This window comes from Caretta caretta, chromosome 8, assembly GCF_965140235.1.
Source record: "Caretta caretta isolate rCarCar2 chromosome 8, rCarCar1.hap1, whole genome shotgun sequence".
NCBI classification, from domain to species: domain Eukaryota; kingdom Metazoa; phylum Chordata; order Testudines; family Cheloniidae; genus Caretta; species Caretta caretta.
Genome location: NC_134213.1, coordinates 83,965,500 through 83,984,502, shown reverse-complemented (window position 1 = coordinate 83,984,502; position 19,003 = coordinate 83,965,500). Strand labels below are relative to the sequence as shown.

At 43.0% G+C, this 19,003-nt stretch overlaps 2 protein-coding genes across 19 annotated transcripts in view; one reads left to right on the top strand and one right to left on the bottom strand.

The window, feature by feature from the left end:
- Positions 1–15,917, bottom strand: part of FUBP1 (far upstream element binding protein 1) — a 66,085-nt gene extending 50,168 nt beyond the window's left edge. For 6 of the 15 annotated variants that reach the window (XR_012669714.1, XR_012669713.1, XR_012669712.1 and 3 more), the window contains exons 1-13: positions 15,568–15,917; positions 14,249–14,339; positions 13,167–13,229; positions 12,245–12,283; positions 11,820–11,859; positions 10,753–10,802; positions 10,592–10,663; positions 10,254–10,311; positions 1,570–1,732; positions 1,371–1,469; positions 1,179–1,280; positions 504–606; positions 315–415 (exon numbers count right to left, since the gene is read on the bottom strand). Coding sequence is in view for 10 of the 15 variants with exons in the window: in XM_075131712.1 (XP_074987813.1) it covers positions 315–415; positions 504–606; positions 1,179–1,280; positions 1,371–1,469; positions 1,570–1,732; positions 10,254–10,311; positions 10,592–10,663; positions 10,753–10,802; positions 11,820–11,859; positions 12,245–12,283; positions 13,167–13,229; positions 14,249–14,339; positions 15,568–15,816 (1,230 nt within the window). In the remaining 5 variants the exon portion in view is untranslated. The remainder of the gene's footprint in view (positions 1–314; positions 416–503; positions 607–1,178; positions 1,281–1,370; positions 1,470–1,569; positions 1,733–10,253; positions 10,312–10,591; positions 10,664–10,752; positions 10,803–11,819; positions 11,860–12,244; positions 12,284–13,166; positions 13,230–14,248; positions 14,340–15,567) is intronic. The other 9 variants (XM_075131716.1, XM_048862279.2, XM_075131718.1 and 6 more) reach the window with 7 other exon arrangements.
- A 286-nt stretch (positions 15,918–16,203) lies between these two features.
- DNAJB4 (DnaJ heat shock protein family (Hsp40) member B4) overlaps positions 16,204–19,003 on the top strand; it is a 41,445-nt gene continuing 38,645 nt past the window's right edge. Inside the window, exon 1 of one of the 4 annotated variants that reach the window (XM_048862293.2) lies at positions 16,204–16,270. The gene's annotated coding sequence lies outside the window, so the exon portion shown is untranslated. The other 3 variants (XM_048862292.2, XM_048862295.2, XM_048862294.2) reach the window with 3 other exon arrangements.

Here is a 19,003-nt window from a genome sequence, read left to right as displayed (position 1 = left end):
AATGATTAGATAAAGGGATAGTAAGGTAGTGCACTAGACAACTGTCAACTGAATAAAAGTAGTTCTAGAATAGCCAGGACAAGACATTGCTAAGGGCTTTAAACTGAACTGAAAAAAAAAATAACCACCTCATTGACTGCAAACAAGAACTGCGAACAAGTATGTTTTATAGTCCATGGTCAGTTTTCCACACAGACCCAACCAAATACTACCATTAAGTAAGGTTATTAAAATGGACAGATGGCTAAAATGTGGGTTTTTCCTAACTCAAGCTGAAATTTTATTTTTTGCACAAAATATAAATATTAGCTAACCTGGACACTTCGAAGAAGGTCTGTAATAATTTCTGCAGCATGTTGACATCTGTCCGGAGGTCCTGTAATTTGGGCTATTCTATCTGGAGTTGTTCCATCATCTGGAAAAAGAATGTAATATTTAAATCAAGCCATGTTTTACTTAAAAATAAAGCTAAGTTGATCAACATTTACACTCACACCACTCACCTGGCTTAAACTGGATTCTAACACCAGCATCATTCTGTATCTTTTTGATCATCTCTCCATTTCTTCCAATTACAATACCAACAGCAAATCGTGGTATTGGGACCTTAAGAGAATACATCATCAATATCTTGAAACAACAAATATTCCAACCAAAAGCCACAATAAAAAGGTATACTGGAAAACTGAACTGGTCACCAACCATACCACCTCAGCCTGCAATCCTGTCAAATCTAAGCAACTACAGAATCATGATCCTAGCTAGTAAATGGATAGGATGGCCAAAAAAAGGGGAAATAAATTCTAGACACCACAGGTTGTGATAGAGGCATCACTTCAGCAGATAGTGGTTTTCTCCCAGTCAGTGCCTGAACAAGGTGTTAGGGGGCCTAGGATACTGGTGTCATTGAACGATATCTCCAACAGGAACCCTCACCACTCACGGTCATTTACAATGCCATGACTTTTACAATAAAACCCCTCCAAAGCAACAGAAACTGCTGTACTTTATTGATGGCACAAGATGGCTGCTGCATTCTACAAAGAGGTGGTAGTATTTCAGTGGTGAGCAAGTGATACCTATGTGCCATAACCACTTTGGGATACAGTTAAGAGCTTTTAACATTATTAAACACTCTCAAAGTACATAGTGAACAATAGATTTTCAACCATACGTACATCTATCCCTTCATTTCCTCCTATTCTTGACCCATATTCATTGCGCGCCTCTCTAAAGCCACCTTGATCACGAATCAGCTCCAACACCATTTCCTTGGCTTGCTAAAGAAGAAAAAAATGTATTTTAGATTCTATAATTTTAAAACCGTTTTGTATACATAAAAAAGATAAAGCTGGAAACAAACTCCTTACTTGAACTTTGTAAGGGTCTCCTGTAATCCTAAGAGGTTTGTCTGCACCAGTGTTCTGTGGCCCATCTTGAATCATGACCATTTTGACTCCTGCTCGTTCCTATTTGACAATATAAAATTGAATTTCCATGCAATTCCAAATTCTGACCTCTCTCTCTCTCTCTCACACATACACACACACACCCACGTTTAAAACTTACCTGAAGTTGCTTAATGGTCTCTCCACCTTTTCCAATAACTAATCCTGCCTTACTAGCTGGAATCATAATTTCTTGGACAGCATTTCCTGGTCCATCACCATGATGAAAGCCAGGTGTAGGTCTTCCCTTTTCAACTATCTGATCAAGCAGTCTCTTTGCAGACCTGTGAGGACAGACGGACACACACACTGTTACTGCTAAATGTATTACGAACTGCGCATTGTTCCGGTTGGAAAAAATCATTTCACACAGCCATTTCAAAAAGTTTCTTCATTAAAATTTTAATAGACATTTATATATGTTGATATCCATAAGAGCTGTATTTATCAAATGCTACAGGATGCCTTCCCAGTCTAGCTTCTCTTAACATCTTTATGTGAGACTCCATGAAGATGAGCTCAGTGTGAACATGTGAATGTGATCGATTCACATCCTATCCTATCCACATCCTATTAAGAGTTCTAAAAAGAAGAGTAAACAACTCTCAGCAAATTTGCGGATGATACTAAACTGGGAGGAGTGGTAGATACGCTGGAGGGGAGGGATAGGATACAGAAGGACCTAGACAAATTGGAGGATTGGGCCAAAAGAAATCTGATGAGGTTCAATAAGGATAAGTGCAGGGTCCTGCACTTAGGACGGAAGAACCCAATGCACAGCTACAGACTAGGGACCGAATGGCTAGGCAGCAGTTCTGCGGAAAAGGACCTAGGGGTGACAGTGGACGAGAAGCTGGATATGAGTCAGCAGTGTGCCCTTGTTGCCAAGAAGGCCAATGGCATTTTGGGATGTATAAGTAGGGGCATAGCGAGCAGATCGAGGGACGTGATCGTTCCCCTCTATTCGACATTGGTGAGGCCTCATCTGGAGTACTGTCTCCAGTTTTGGGCCCCACACTTCAAGAAGGATGTGGATAAATTGGAGAGAGTCCAGCGAAGGGCAACAAAAATGATTAGGGGTCTGGAACACATGACTTATGAGGAGAGGCTGAGGGAGCTGGGATTGTTTAGCCTGCAGAAGAGAAGAATGAGGGGGGATTTGATAGCTGCTTTCAACTACCTGAAAGGGGGTTCCAAAGAGGATGGCTCTAGACTGTTCTCAATGGTAGCAGATGACAGAACGAGGAGTAATGGTCTCAAGTTGCAGTGGGGGAGGTTTAGATTGGATATTAGGAAAAACTTTTTCACTAAGAGGGTGGTGAAACACTGGAATGCGTTACCTAGGGAGGTGATAGAATCTCCTTCCTTAGAGGTTTTTAAGGTCAGGCTTGACAAAGCCCTGGCTGGGATGATTTAACTGGGAATTGGTCCTGCTTCAAGCAGGGGGTTGGACTAGATGACCTTCTGGGGTCCCTTCCAACCCTGATATTCTATGATTCTATGAACTGTACTGGTTTAGACACCCAATTATATAATGTGAAATAAGAACGTGAACTTGTGCCCAAATATCCAAGTCCCTGAAACTGTACTGACGAGACCTGTTACCAGTCACTTTCTTCAGCTTTATGGCACTGAGCAGATATTGTGGCCGATGCTTTTCTACTTTCCTCTTCTGTGTTGTCTGTCGGTAGAGTCTGCTAAAAAGTCTTTCATTATCTTGTATTTAGGCCCACCTGTTTTTCTTACTTGTTTACTAGTTGTCCTAGCAAAACTCTACATGATATTAAGCTTCTCCTTTTCCCTTCCTTTAATATCTCAATTTTTAATTTAATTTGGACTATTGCTGAAGATGTTTCCTCCTTCCTCAGCATTAAAACAAGTTCTCAAACTATCAGATATGGTGTGGCTGATAACCTTCTTTCAGCAAATTTCAAGAAGTTCCACCAGACTTCTAGGTAGTTACCCTTTTTCCTTCTCCCCTGTAGCACTCTGATTTACCTTTTCTAGCACCAGAATTTTGCACACTTTTCAATACCAGACAGTAGGGTCTTCCACCACCATGCTACAGTAATTCTAGTTGCAGTTAGGGGATAAGTTTTTAGTTCCTTATGGCTTTTATAAGATGTTGAGTTTTAAGGACAATTTAATAAAAGCACCCAGGGGTTATTGGACAACCTATCATCTTCCTTATGAAATCTCTAAGGGCTTTCCAAAAATGTCTTAATTTTTTGGCACATTCGTCATACACGGAGAAATCCTCCTACATTCTCATTTGCCTGTCCTTGTTCCATAAATTTGTTTCCAATTTAAAGTTTTCAATGTTTATCAATAGTCACTTCCATTTTTCTAGTACAAGAAGAAACATTCCAACAATACCAACAAATTACAAAGATAAACATTACTAAAAAACCGCCTTAAATATATACAGTAGACCCGCAGAGTTTTGAACACCAGAGTTACAAACTGACCAGTCAACCACACATCTCGTTTGGAACCAGAAGTACACAATCAGGCAACAGCAGAGGCCAAAAAAAAAAAAAAAAAAAAGCAGCATATATAGTACAGTACTGTGTTAAACGTAAATTACTAAAAAATAAAGCAAAAACAGCATTTTTCTTCTGCATAGTGAAGTTTCCACGCTATATTACGTCATTGTTCAGCTGGAAACTTTTGAAAGAACCATCATAACATTTTGTTCAGAGTTTCAAACATTTCAGTTACAATCTCCATTTCTGAGGTGTTCGTAACTCCGAGGTTCCACTGTGTACCATGAACTAGCTAAATAGGAAACAAACAATGTAACAATCGAACATAAAAAATAAACTGAAAATTTCTACTTTTCCCTTTAGAAGTCATTTGGGAATCAGTTTATTTAGAAACTGAGGACAATTATTCCCTCACCACCTTACTATCGCCAAAGACAGTCACTAAAACTAAATTTCACAACAGAAGTCTGAAATTCTAAACTCCTACTTATTAAGATAACATACAGGCAAGAGTCAAAGGCCTGACCAAATAAAGAGGTCCTGCACTGTGACCTGAAGCTCAGGCTTTTGTACCGTTGAAAAGATCAGGTTCCCTGCATCTTCCACTGAGAGTGACCTACCGCCAGTCTTGTAATGTTTAACCTTAATAACAGACACCTAGAGTGACCTAGAACAGAAATTCTCAACCTTTTTCTTTCTGAATCCCACAAACAAGCGCTAAAAACTCCCTGGCCTACATACACCACCACAACTGATTTTTGCATATAAAAGTGAGGGCCATAGCTAGGGGGATAGTAAGCGGGGCAATTGCCTGGGGCCCCATGCCACAGGATCCCTGCACAGCTATATTGCTCAGGCTTCAGCTTCAGCCATGAATGGCAGGGCTCAAGTAACCAGGCTTCAGACCATGCAGTGGAGCTTTGGCTGTCTGCCCTGGGCCCCAGTGAATCTTAACGCTGACCCTGCTTGGCACCCCTCCAAAATCTACTCGCGGCCCCTGGGGACCCCGGACCCCTGGTTGAGAACCACTGTCCCAGAAGAACTCAACTACTGGGATGTAGGGAGAGGGGCATTCTTTCAGCTATCTTGGTTTCAAACTGTTTAGGGATTTACAGATTAATATTTACTATAAATTTACCATAAATCTACAGTTTTATTATATAGAAAAAAATGTATTCCCTGTCCCAAACTGCTTAAAATCCAAATTAAGATCACTACAAAACAGAAGGAGACTATTAGCAGAGAGAGTAAGGAGTAGGAAGATTTTAGAAATGTTGCAGAGAGAAATACTGGCTTAAGGAGAGGAGGAAGGAGCTGAAATGGAAATAAAGAGAGGATGGTGTAACTGTTGACAATTAAAGAAAGAAGTAGTCAGGGACATCTAGGAACAGATATCCAGAGAAGCAGTTGGGAATAGTCTGAACCAGGGGTTCTCAAACTGGGGGTCGGGACCCCCTCAGGGGCTTGTGAGGTTATTACATACAGGGTCGTGAGCTGTCAACCTCCACCCCAAACCCCGCTTGCCTCCAGCATTTAAAATGGTGTTAAATATATTTAAAAAGTGTGTTTAGCTTATTAGGGGGTGTCGCACTCAGAGGCTTGCTGTGTCAAAGGGGTCACCTCTAAAAAAAAGTTTGAGACCCACTGGTCTGAACACAAGGGGAGAGAAATCAGATCAATCAATCAATGTTGAGATGCTCCAGGGCATGAGACGGGGAAGGGCCCTTTCCCAGAAGGCTGGAAGGAGGAGACTCAAACAGAGCCTCCTATGAGCCCCAGCTCTGGGGCATTGTGCCATCACACACAGGGAGGGAAAGGTCTCATTGTCTGTGTCCAATCAGGAAATAAGGTTCCACCTCACCTCACCTCCTCCCACTTGGGTATGCTTCCCTCCCAGTCCTTCTGAACAGCAGCAGACAGGCAGCTGGGGATGGTGGAACAAAAAATGTCCAAGCTGCAGCTCGTGGGCCATATGTCTAACATCTTCACACCAGGTACTTCCTCAGACATTTCAACATTACTTCTACTCTCTAATATTTTTAAATCAATTATTTTCCCAGCAAGGTCCTTATAATGTAAGGACTTTAGAAGAGCACAGACTGCATTATCTGGGTTTGATAAGGATGCCCAGATTTCACAATGGTTACATAGCAGGCTGCAACTCTTCTCCACAGGCCTAAGCATACTCTCCTGTTGAGTGTAACAAGAGGCAACTCTGCATAACTAAAGCCTACTGAGTCCTGTGGGAGGAAAGTAATTGTTCCTCTATTGCTGCAAGAAGCACAAATGAATACACCCAATAACAGGTCAAATAAATATTTTTATAATATTTTAGTTTACCAACAACCATCATTTAAAGAGTCAGGTAATTCCGATTCAAATTTACATTAAAAAAAACAAACAAAAAAACCCCCCAAAGATCTGAAAATGGATATTAAGGAATATGCTTTCCTCCCCAGGTTCTGTGCAAAAAAATCCAAAAGAGGAAAACAAACCTGTCCCCAAACCTGGCTCTTTCTGATTCCCAGCACTCTTTCAGAAGCTGCAGGAACCAAAAATCAGCTCTTCAGTTCTCAACAACCCATGCTAATGTTAGGGAAAAAGAGTTTCCCTCCCGTCTAGGGTTGGGAGGGTAGCCTTCCCTGTATTAGCCAAACAAACACAGAGTCAGGACTCTAAGATAAAATGAGGCACTTTAATGCTAGCAAGTACAACAGCTGAAGGGCTCACCAATTCCTACACAGAGGAATATGGCGAAGCCCAGTCACTAACACTGCTATTAACAAAACTATTTTTTAAAAATCCATCACCTCATCTTAGGTTCTAGGTTCTGTGCATTATAGCTCAGCTTGATGAATCCAGTAAACCATAATTTAAAACTTCTCTCTCTCTTTAAATACTATAACTATCAAAAAACATTTAAACTCTGGTGAAATTCTTTGCATGTCATAATTGACAAAACCTCTTATCCAATTAATTTCAAATTTCATAGACTGTGGCCAAGATAAACAGACTGTCAATCTTCAGGAAGGTATTTCCCTTTGTATGTTAAATTTTACACAAATACCAAAATAAAGCTTGTAAAAAATTCAGTTGTAATTCTAAATTTGGATAGGTAGCTGCTGCCCCATATTGATAACAACGGCTGCAGATGTCATTTAACAAGATCAGCATGGATCCTTTTTAGGTGGATGGACAACAGTAAGTCTGTTTTTAACCCCAGTCTAAACCACATTTGTCCAGATCAAAGATAAAGTTAGGACTGAAATTGCTACAATACCTCTCTCAAACATCTGCCCCCAAATTATGGTCACAGTAGATAACTGGCAAGAATATTCACATTAAGAGATAGCTTCCTGAAGAGCGAACCCGCCAGTTACTGAAAAATGGATGGATTTCCAAAGAGCAATACCAACTGCCATCAACTGACCCCAGATCTCCCAGCAGGCCTTACCAAAAATGTAAGAGCACAGGGGGCTAGCACACAGGCACTGGGACAAAAATCCATTCCATCTAACATCTCCTCAAACAAAACCAGAGTAAATTAGACTCAGAGGCAACAGTCTCCCACATTGACACTGCCTTTACAGTGCTGCACAAATAAGCCTGGATACACATTGACTTTTCAATTAAATTGAAAGAAAACTGCTCAACACTAACAGCTAGGGCTGGCCACATCAACTAGACCAGTGGTTCTCACACTTTTTTTACTGCAGACCACTTGAAAATTGCTGAGGGTCTCGGAGAACCACTTAATGATCTTTCCAAATGTTGTTTGTACCATTAGTTAACTATTATAAAGCTCTTTGGATAAAAGCGCTATATAAAAAAAACCTTAACAGTAATTAACGTGGTTTTTTTCTTCTACAAATAAAAACACACAACTCATATTTTAGTACCAGCAGTCTTACCTTTCTAATGCGATGGAGGTGCCCTCTCTCCCCCGCTGCCACAGCCAAACTGTCAATTGGAAGGAGGGGGATCTCTCCCCGGCAGCTGCAGCCTGAAGCTAGGGAAAGTCGTCTCTTTCTCTGGCCGCTGCAGTCCTGCACATCCCAAATCCCCTCCCACCACCACCTTCGTCTCACTCCACTTCCCCCTCCCACCTATTCCTCCAAAGGCCACCACCTCACCTTATATGTGCATCTTCTCCAGGGTCCAGGCATCTAATTAGTGGAACCACACCTGCGCAGCTCCACTAATTAGGTGGGTGGCCCTTCATTCTCATGTGCAGCCAGCCAGGCGCACACCTCAGAGGGGAACTATCCGGGGACCACCTGAATGGAGTCCGTGGACCACAGTTCGAGAATCTCGGCACTTGACTTTCCAGCATTCAACTGGAATATACTCTGCTGCTGATATGCCAGACAAAGTGTAATTTCACAGCTTAACCCACCACAGCACAGGATGGTGAAAATTCTCTCTGCTGATGCAAGTCTTCTATCAATAGGTACAGGTCATCTAAACCAGTGGTTCTCAAAGCCGGTCTGCCGCTTGTTCAGGGAAAGCCCCTGGCGGGCCAGACCGGTTTGTTTACCTGCCGCGTCAGCAGGTTCGGCCGATCGCGGCTCCCACTGGCTGTGGTTCGCCGCTCCAGGCCAACGGGGGCTGTGGGAAGCGGCGTGGGCCAAGGGATGTACTGGCCATCCTTCCCACAGCCCCCATTGGCCTGGAGCGGCGAACCGCAGCCAGTGGTAGCTGCGATCGGCCGAACCTGCCGACGCGGCAGGTAAATAAACCGGTCCAGCCGGCCAGGGGCTTTCCCTGAACAAGCAGTGGACTGGCTTTGAGAACCACTGATCTAAACCATAAAGACATGTAAGGATTCAGACTAGGCAGCATCTAAACATCTCTGTCTCAGCTAAAAGCTTACGTCTTGTGTACTGGAAAGCCTTGATTTACCAAGTACCACCATGATTACTCCCACGGCTACTATATAATAGGACCACGTTTATCTTCATGCCATTGGGCCTTCTTTTAAAATCCTAAATGTTTTGACTGTACAACAACATACCCATGACTGTGCCTTGAGTAACTTCAAAGAAGAGAAACTAGGGTTGTGAGCTGTCGCTCACGAAAGCTTATGCTCAAATAAATCTGTTAGTGTCTAAGGTGCCACAAGTACTCCTTTTCTTTTTAGGGTTTCTACTATTACTCCTCAATGGAGAAATTTCCACACCCACCTGATTCCAGTTCCTTCTTTATCAATTTTGTCTTCTGACTAATAAGTGCTTATTCTATCCAGCCAGAGTGAATCTAATCTTGTAACAGTTTGTTGTGATCAGCTGGTCTGCTAAAAAACTATTCCTGAGCAGGCCAATTTGAGGAAAGGCATAAGACCCTTTCAAAGTTAAAAAAAAAAAAAAAAAAGCATATGTTCTAGGCTCCCCCTCCCCCTTTTTTACGTATGTTCAATAAATGTTAATGTCTTTTTGCTCAGTGACATATAGTAAACTAAATTACTTTGCAACAGATCAAATTCAAATTACTGTTAACATTATGGCAGTAAGAAAAATAGTAAGGGAACTCAATTTATGACTGTCCTACTAATCAACCAAGCCCTACTAATCATCCAAAACACACTTCAATATTAATTTCATCCAGCAAATTACATACCAACATAAAATCAAATGAAATGGACACCACCACTCTGACCCCCCACTTTGTACCCATGCTGAAACTAATGTACAGTTTCATAACAGAATGATTTCATAGTAGAATAATTACTAGCCAAAATTGGTCCAGTTGCATTGTTCTGTCAGATCTTGATAAATATAAAGATCACATGTTTCATCCTTGATTTAATAATATCCTTAGGGTCTGATCCATCAGCATAGATCTGATTGCAAGAAAAGGGAGTTACTTCATTTTAACAGTTGAATGGTTATATTTGGGCTCAGCAGAATTCAATTCTTATTTTTAAGCATTTCTCTAGATGATCTATTTAAATTTTCAGAGTTGTGGGAAATTATCCCGTCCCCCCAAGACAACAGGGGGTCAGTATAGTTACTTAATGAGAGTAAACGCTCAGATTCAAAAAATTAAAGCTTTATAACTGTTAAAACACAAACTGTCAATAGCCCATGACAGAGTATGCAAATGAAATATCCTTAAATTCTCTCAAGCATTTTTCTTTTTTTGCCTATCTGTAAATTTTAATCATCAATGGAAACACTGTCAGATTCTGTGTGCTGTACAATCAATGTTTACCAATAAAAACTGAATCCTTCCAAGCCTAGTTATTGTCACCTCACTGTATAGGAGTCATGATATATTTCAAAATATTTTTAGATCTAAAAATATTAGACAATGTACTTACTGAACAGACTCGGGTGTTCCAGTTAACATGCAAGATCTATCAGGCAGGCCACCGCTATCTATAAAGTTTGTAAAATGAAACAGATTTAACAATTCTGTTTAACTTGCAAGGAATCAGTAGCTAAGTAAATAGAAAAGTGTGCTGTGAGAAGTTTTAACAGCTCACTAAACCCATAAAATCATGGTCTCAAGATTTAGGACTGTTTTGCACTTTAATGACTTGTACCTATTCCCAGTTGTTAAAGGTGAGAGTAAATTTAGTTGAAAAACCAGTGATCAGTGTTCTGTGTTCCAAACTTGTTACCACTAAATGTATATACCTCAAAAGGAAATAATTACCAGGAGCAATCTGTATTTTGCATCCAGATTCTTGCTGTATGCGTGAAATCTGTTCTCCTCCTCTGCCAATTACTTGAGGGATAAAAACAAAGGATGTTACTAGCAATAGCAACATTTGTTAAGACCTCCATTATATTGTATATTATATTTATATTACTTACTGAATCCAACCATTCCATCTGGAACTTTGTACTCCTCTGTCATTACAGACCTAAAAAAAGACAAAATACAACAGAAGATAACATATGTTGATACACTGGCTTAGAATTTAGAGAATATTTTTCATCTGTATAGAAAGACTGTCTACCTTCCCCCCCATCACACCAAGGAGGAGAAACATACTGTAACATTTTGGGGAAATGCCTTTCTTTGGGTGCATCTACCATATCTAGTGACTTGAACGGGGGCCAAGCGAATGCATTTTTACTTCAGAAGTTTTGCCCATTTTAACCTGAAATCCTTCAGGTTAAACAGAAATTAAAAGCCAAAATGACAATCTGTAAACACAGAATACCAAACAGTAATATTAGAAGGCAAAAATGACATTCCTAACTAACATAGTATAAATTTAGATACTAGATTTAGGTACTTCATAATAGATCAATTATTTCTGCTAAAAATCAGTTTGGCATGAAAAAGACGAGTATATTCCATGATTATTAAAACATTGCTATTTATGTAGCATTCGAAGTATGTTACAGATATACGAAAATATAGGCCATTTCCAGATCAAAACAGAAAAATGTACATCAAGAATTAAAAGGGTATGTGGGCAGGTTGGTTAGTTTTGTGGTTTTGTTTTTTTTGAGGCAGCAGAGGGAATAAGCAAGATGAGAAGAATGCAGCATAAGTTATTGATCAGATATGTTTGACATAAATTTTGTTAACTCCAGTATTTTTCCCCTTAAGAAATCTTTCCCTTTTGCTTTTAAAATAATCTTTTCCTTCAGACCAGACGCCTGACCCTATGGACCACACCTCTCACATATGACATATCAAGTCCCCATACAGTTCTAGATATGGGATAGGACACTAATCCTATTACATACATTTCAAATATTTAGCTTATGCCTGTTGTGGCTAAATTCTAACAAGCATCACTTAACAATTGTGTTTCATTATTATGTTCAAATGTTGTCTTTTTGGAAGAAAAGTTTTGAAGTTGTTGCCTGGAAATGCATCAATACTAAAAAGCAACTGTAAACAAAACGTTAATTATGGCTCCTACCTTTGTTGCTGATGCATCGGGGGTAGCTGGGTTCCAAAAGCTACACATAAAAAAGTATTTTTAAAGTTAAATTCACAAATAAAGGCAAAATTCTCTCACAATTACGCCAAACATTTCCCACTAACAAACTATCTGTAGCTAGTTCTGACAAAACTGGGTTTTAAAAAAAGGTGCCGAGAAGTAGTATAAAAGTATAGCTGAAAAAGACAAACTGATTCTCAGCTCTGTTGCTAGTACATAATATTCCACAACTATCAAGCTGCTCAAAAACAAGCCTATTTTACTTAAAGAAACTTGAGACATACAGGTCAAGTCACCGTGATCTCACTGGTCCAACATTACCTACCAGAATACTGCATCATACCCTTGCTCTGAAAATGTACACTTGTTTAGGTTTTATTCACAATGAAATAAAAATTACTTACAGTCATTCTGAGGAGCAACTTTCTTAGCATCTGGTTGATCTGCAAAATTAAGATTTTTTTTATTTTTTGCCAAGAAACAAGAATCTTTTAAACTAGTGGCTGTCCCATAGTGTGAATCGTAACTTTTCCAGTGTACTTTTTAGTCAATGAATTTGTTTTTGTTTTGGTAATTTCAGGGAATAGATCTGAATAAAAAAGAAACCTTATAAGCATTCAGCACTTGGTTAGTATACTTGAAAAGAAGTTAAGTATTTCCATTTGTCTATTCAGTGGTTTAAGAAAAGCACAGTTTTAGAAACATATTGTAGATTGGATATCCATAAACAGTCAATGAAACTTTGCTAAGACAAGCAACGACATTTAACTATGCTCCTAATAACTGGCTTCTCAAGCTAATGATGCTTCTACAGTAAGAACTGAAGAAAAAAGTCCACCAAAATCAGTATGAAAATAAACAATGGCTTAAAAAAAATCTGACAAGTGACCACAAATCTACACAGAATATCAAAATTGAAGAAGCAACAATAATCCCACTGCAATGCAATCTGAGTCTGAACTGTGGTATGAAATTCCTATCCAAATATCAAGCATTTCACAGCATAAAACTTCAAAAAAAAAAAAAAAAAAGAAAAAAGAAAAAAGAAAAAAAAAAGATTCAAAGCAACTCTATCACTACCATCCAAAATCCTTTTTGTACAAGTAAGCGAAATGAAAGGTATAGACAACCTATATCTGAAAAGACTACTTCAGATGTTTCCTTCCCCACCCCAAATTCAAAGTTATGTGATGAACCATCATAATTTATGTGTAGCAAAAAGTCAGACACATAATCCAAGAAATATTTGTGTCATCCATTTCAAAAGATCCACTAGTTTATTTCACGTTTACATACTAAACACAGGTAATAAATAAAAATTCCTGCCTTTAAAAGGAGAGGGCATTCCCTCCCAGTGTGTTGTACTGCTCGGACTTGTCCAAGAGCCATCTACACATAAAATAAAAAGAATACATTACATACATCATCTGAAGCATCATTAGCTCATTTTTTGTATATTAAAAACCTCACTATTAATAGAAAAACACTTTAATAAAGAACACAAGAACTCCTGGTCTAAAGGCCTTAGTTACATTCTGTAAACTGAGTCACAATCCTCTTAAAGGAAAAAAAAAGTCACAACTCATATAGACCTAACGAAGTATTTTCAACACCTCCAAGTTCAGAAGTTTCTCTCCATAATTTAGTCAGGATTAGGTGTGTATATTAAACATATCAAACCCTGTTAAGTTCACACTAGTTGTGTAGTAAAAATCAGAAGACACGCAACACAATTCAGTAGCAAACTTTTCTGCAACGTAAAGCAAGTCAAAAAGTGGAAACCGCAACAAAAGTAGAGGAAATATTACAGCATGATCTTATCAGGGTTCATGCGTGCTGTATGCTGAAGTTAGTAAAAGATTTAGCCAAGTCTAATAAGTAGAATTTTTATTTTCCTGTCTTTTTTTTTTTTTTTTTAAAGTCCTATGCCTTTACAATGAAATGCATTAAAAGTAGTTTACCAGATGCTGTACCTTCAATAATAAATCAGATGTCAAACAAGCACAGGTTTGAAAGGTGACCACCTTCAACACTTTAACAGTGAATAAAAGATTTCAGCAATGTACCTGAATAAAGGTATCTTCAAAATTATTTATATTTCACCTACCTTACGCATGGGTTCTCCTCTTAAAATTTACAGCATCATGTCAGTACAAGAGGTTAGGTAATGGTCTAAGAATTGATTTACACAAACTTCAGATTTAAGACCGAAATAGCACCACTGATTCCTAAACAAAAATCCATATTAAAACCAAATTGGAAAAGCGTGTTGTGTTCTTTAAAGAGATCACATGTCGGTACAATATGGATCTATACTATTGTTTCTGTGGAAAATTTATGACGTTTTTAACACCGCTGCCATGAAAAAAAATGAATTAAGGTAGTATACACATTTACTGACATCATACCTCCATCCTCAAGAGGTCTTTTTTGTCCTCCATAACCATAATCATTTGAATTCATTGATGTGCCTCCATCACCTCCAATTTTCGCTGCAATCTAGATAAAAGAAAAAATAATGAAAACAAACATGAGATGTTTTTGATCTACAAGGTAAAAAGTATCAGTCCTGGTTTGCCCTAGTTTTGCTGGAGGACCTAGTGAAGCTTTAAAAAATATATATTAAAAAATATATATCTTAAAGACAAAAAAAGTCCCTCTCTTTGCATATCATCTTTGAGCACTCTTGATCAAATGATCATTTTGCTTTAAGAAGGGCATTTAAAAAGCATTTTGCATTGTTACAGATTTCTCTTTAATAAAAGGAAGCTGTTGTACTCATGAGGTTACACCCATGGAGGAAGTAGAAGAGACTGCTGCATGTAGAAATGGCAGCACCATGTATTTTCCCACAAAGTCTTTGAGATTTTACATCTCATTAAAACAGGTTGAGTTGCCTAACAGAGAACCCAACTCCTAGCAAGATCACCTTAAATCTCATTAAGTGCATTATCTGACTTTTCCTTTACAAATACTGTGTAAAGTTACATCTTGCTTGTTACCAAATGAAGTCTTATGTGCAGCCAACAACTGAAAAAAACGACAAATGTGCAAATCAAGCTAAAAGTAAAACTAAAGGACTTAAGAGTACTCAACGGAAACTTGTAGTTTTAGCTCACGACCCACGAACCCAACACTTCCAAACTAGTTTGCGCAGGTTACCAGGATACTAGAGCGCCTCAGGCAACATAATAAATGGAACTGAAACTGAGCCTTTTAGAACACGAGGGGGGATCCTCGCCGAAAACCTGCGACGAGCAGCTCCTTCTCCCTCGCCTCCCCAACCACCGCAGGGCGGTGACCCAGGGCTGCGCGCTGCCTGGGATAAGGCGTTTTCAATAACTCGCTGTGATTTCACTATTTGCACCCCCCCAAACGGCTCAGGAGGAAGGCCGGGAAAAGTCCTCTCCCTTCACGCAGCTTGCGGGAACAGGGGGAAGGTTATCGGGGATCGAGCAGGGGTAGGGGACCCCCGCATCCCATTGTGTGGTGAAGGGGCAAGAGCGCTGCGGGAGCTCCCCACTGTGTGTGCTGGGGAGGCAGAGGAAACCCTCCTCACTGCGTACATAGGACGGGGAATGGGGAACAAACAAATAACACCGCCATCAACGTGCGCGGAAAACGAGGCCCCTGAAAGGGAAGCGGACCCAGCCGTGCGCCAGCCCCCTCCCCAGAACAAACCCCTGAAGCCGCCCGATACGCTTCAAAGGATTTGCGTAGGACCCACCCTATTTGTCCCAGAATAGGTAGAGGGGAGATTCCGGCGCTGAGGATCAGAGGAGGCCCTATCGGGGGCCGCTTCCAGGCCCCCGAGCCTGAGGGTCGGAGCTACCGATGGGCTGGTGCCCACATTACACACCTGCCTAGCCCGCTGCAGTGCGTCTTTAAAGGCATCGTTGACTCCCCCACCTCCACCTCCTCCTCCTCCTCCGGGCGCGCCCGAAGCAGGAGGGGGCACCGTGGAATAATCCGCCATAGCCGCTCCGCCGCCGCTTCCTGCCCTACTCGCTGCCTGCCAAGAAAGAAAGAAAATGGCGGCGGGCGGGAGCCTTTCACATTCCTGCGCGGCATCGTGCTCGGGGGAGGGGGGGGGGGCATGGAAGGAGAGGAAACCTCGCGAGACCTCTAGAAGGGAGGGGTGGGATTTCGTGGAGGCTCATGTGGAAAAAGAGGAAATCTCGTGAGACTTCATTCTCACAGTATATGTGTGGGGTCGAGTTAGACCTCCAGAGATGTCCTTCAGGGCCATGGAGGGGGAAATCTTCAGAGGCGGGGATATAAGGCTCGCGATAGTTCCTTCCTGGAACGGGATTTAAGAGGCCCCATTGCGTTACGATGGGGGGGGGGGTAGGTTTCACGCGATGACTTTTATCGGTTCGGGATTTGGGAGATAGCAGAAAGGACACAGGTGGATCTCGCGAGCTTTAAAGGTTAATTTTCAGCGCTTAGGGCTACAGCCTCCGCTGGAGCGCGGTGGCTGCTGGGAGCTCGGTTGGCTCGCGACCTGCTAACGCTGACCGAGACTTCTGCGGCTTCCAGTGAGTCGGGGAGGGTGAGCGGGGCGAGGCTGAGCGGCTACTGCCGTTCGCAGGCCGCTGGGGTCTGACCGCCGCCACCCCTTGGGCGCTCGCCCCATGCTGAGGGAGCTCGTTGCCTCCAGGGCACAGTCCGCCCCCCCCCCCCGAGTTCCATCGTGGGGTGACATCGGGGGGCGCAGAGCTTGCGCGGCTCTGGGGCTGCCCCCCGGGGCATGCTGGGGTGGTGCCCCTGGGGAGGAGAAGTATCACTTGCCAGGTGACTGCCGCCGAAAGCGGATGCAGCGAAGCCGGTCAGCCCGCTGGGCGTGGGGCTTGCAGCGCTGCGGGGGGTGTTGTGGCGGGGGCTTGTAAACTGGCGTTGCTGTTGAGCGCGGTGACGGAGCAAATATCACCCCCGTGTAACGCGCTCAGGCTACCTCGAACGAGCGCTTCGTTGCGACGGGAGGAGGGATGGGGCCGGAGGCCTGTGGGGCCGCGCCGCAGCGAGGATTGAGGAAACTGGCAGCGCCTCAAGAGACAGCCGCGGTGGTGGTTGTTCGCTGCAGCCTGGGGAGGTGAGCCTGCAGGATATGCAGAGCTATTCTGACCAGCTCAGGACCTCAGACGTCTTTGCTTGGCATGCCAGCCAAGGTGGGGATGGAGGGGAACAAAAGCCTAGGTTGTTCTTTTGGGGTTTATGACTCTTTGTCTAGCGTGGCTTCTCTTTTCAGCTAAATGCAACCTGGCTTTTTAAGATGTACCACCACTGAATTCTTTGTGCCCCTTGCCTTGGCATTTAACTACTCTCATTCAGTCAGAACTATTTTTGATTTCTTTTTAGGATATTCCTTTTTCAGGATGGTGTGCTCTGTTGATTCTAGCATCTTCCTACTAGGCTTCAGCTCCTGCAGGAGATGGATCGTGGCTCCCGCTTCTTCTATGCCCTGGAGTAGAAGACGGGAGGTTAAGAAGCATGTCATCTGCCTTTTGGCAGCTGATGGTACCCCTCTCAAGGATCCAGTGGAGATGTGCGAGAGGGCCCAGGCCTTCTATGCTGGCCTTTTCTCCCCAGATCCTGCCAATGCTTGCCGAGTGCTTTGGGACAAACTCCCAACGGTCAGCATGGGCAATCGGGACCGGCTGGCGCTGCCTCTCACTCTGGCCAAGTTCTTGGAAGCCCTCTATCTCATGCCCACTAATAAATTTCTGGGCATGGACGGGCTGACCGTGGAGTTCTACCGCATGTTCTGGGACGTCCTTGTCCACCGTCTGGGCCAAGTGATTGGAGAGCAGGATCCTCCCCCTGTCATGCAGGTGCGCAGTGCTAGCCTTGCTGCCAATGAAGGGGGACCTCTGCAATCTCCGGAACTGGCATCCCATCTTCCTCCTCAGCACAGACTACAAGGTCATAGCAAAGGCCATCTCACTGCGGTTGCAGTCTGTGCTGGTGGACCTGGTCCATCCTGACCAGACCTACACCGCCCCGGGCTGTACCATCTTTGATAATCTTTACCTGGTCCGGGATCTCTTAGAGCTTGGGTGTAGGGATGGTCTGTCGTTCACCCTCTTGTCCTTGGATCAGGAGAAGGTGTTCGACTGGATGGACCAAAGGTGTGTCCTGTGCGCTCTGTGGGCATTTGGCTTCAGGCCTCAGTTTGTAGGGTTTCTCCAGGTGCTGTATGCTTCTGTACAGTGTTTAATCAGACTCAACTGGCTCTTGACGGCACCTGTGAGCTTTGGGCAAGGAGTCAGCTGTATACTCTGGCCATTGAGCCCATCTCCTTCGTAAGAGGTTGACGGGGTTGGTGCTGCATGAGCCGGAGGTGAGGCTGGTCCTGGCAGTGTATGCCAATGACGTGCTTCTCATGGTCCAGGACCTGGACGACCTGGTGCAGGTGGAGGCTTGACAAGCTATTTATTCAGCAGCCTCCTCCGCCCAGGTCAGCTGGGTCAAGAGCTCTGTCTGGGTGGCAGGTGAGCTCCCTCCCTCCCACCCACACTTCAGGTCATCCGGTGGAGCATGGGTCCGCTGCTCTATCTTGGTATTTACCTTTCTGCCACACATCCATCTCCGCAGGAGAACTGGCAAGGTTTAGAGGGCAGGGTGGCTGCGGGGCTGAACAGGACTGCTCCAGTACCTCTCCCTCCAGGGGAGCGTGCTGGTGCTTAACCAATTGGTCCTGTCCATGCACTGGCACCGGCTCAACAACCTGTGCCCGCCACTGGGGTTCCTGGCCAATCTCCAGAGGTTGGGTCTGGAGGATTTTTTTGGCCAGGACTGCACTGGATCTCTGCAGGGGTTCTCTATCTTCCCCTGAAGGAGGGAGGACAGGGCCTGATGTGCATGCGCATACAGGTCCATGTCTTCCGCCTCCAGGCTCTGCAGAGACTCCTTTATAGTGTAAGCGGCTTGGCATGGAGCATATTGGCACGGAGCATATTGGCACATGCATTCCTCTGCCTCCTGTGAGAGCTCTGATATGACCGGCAGCTCTTTTTTCTCCATCCAAGAGGTCTTCTGTGAGACCTCTCTGAGCTGCCGGTCTTCTACCAGGACTTTCTCTGGGCCTGGAGGCTGGTTTCAGCAACCAGGTCCATGGCGGCTACCAAGGAGGTAGATCTTCTTATGGAGCCCCTGTTACCAAT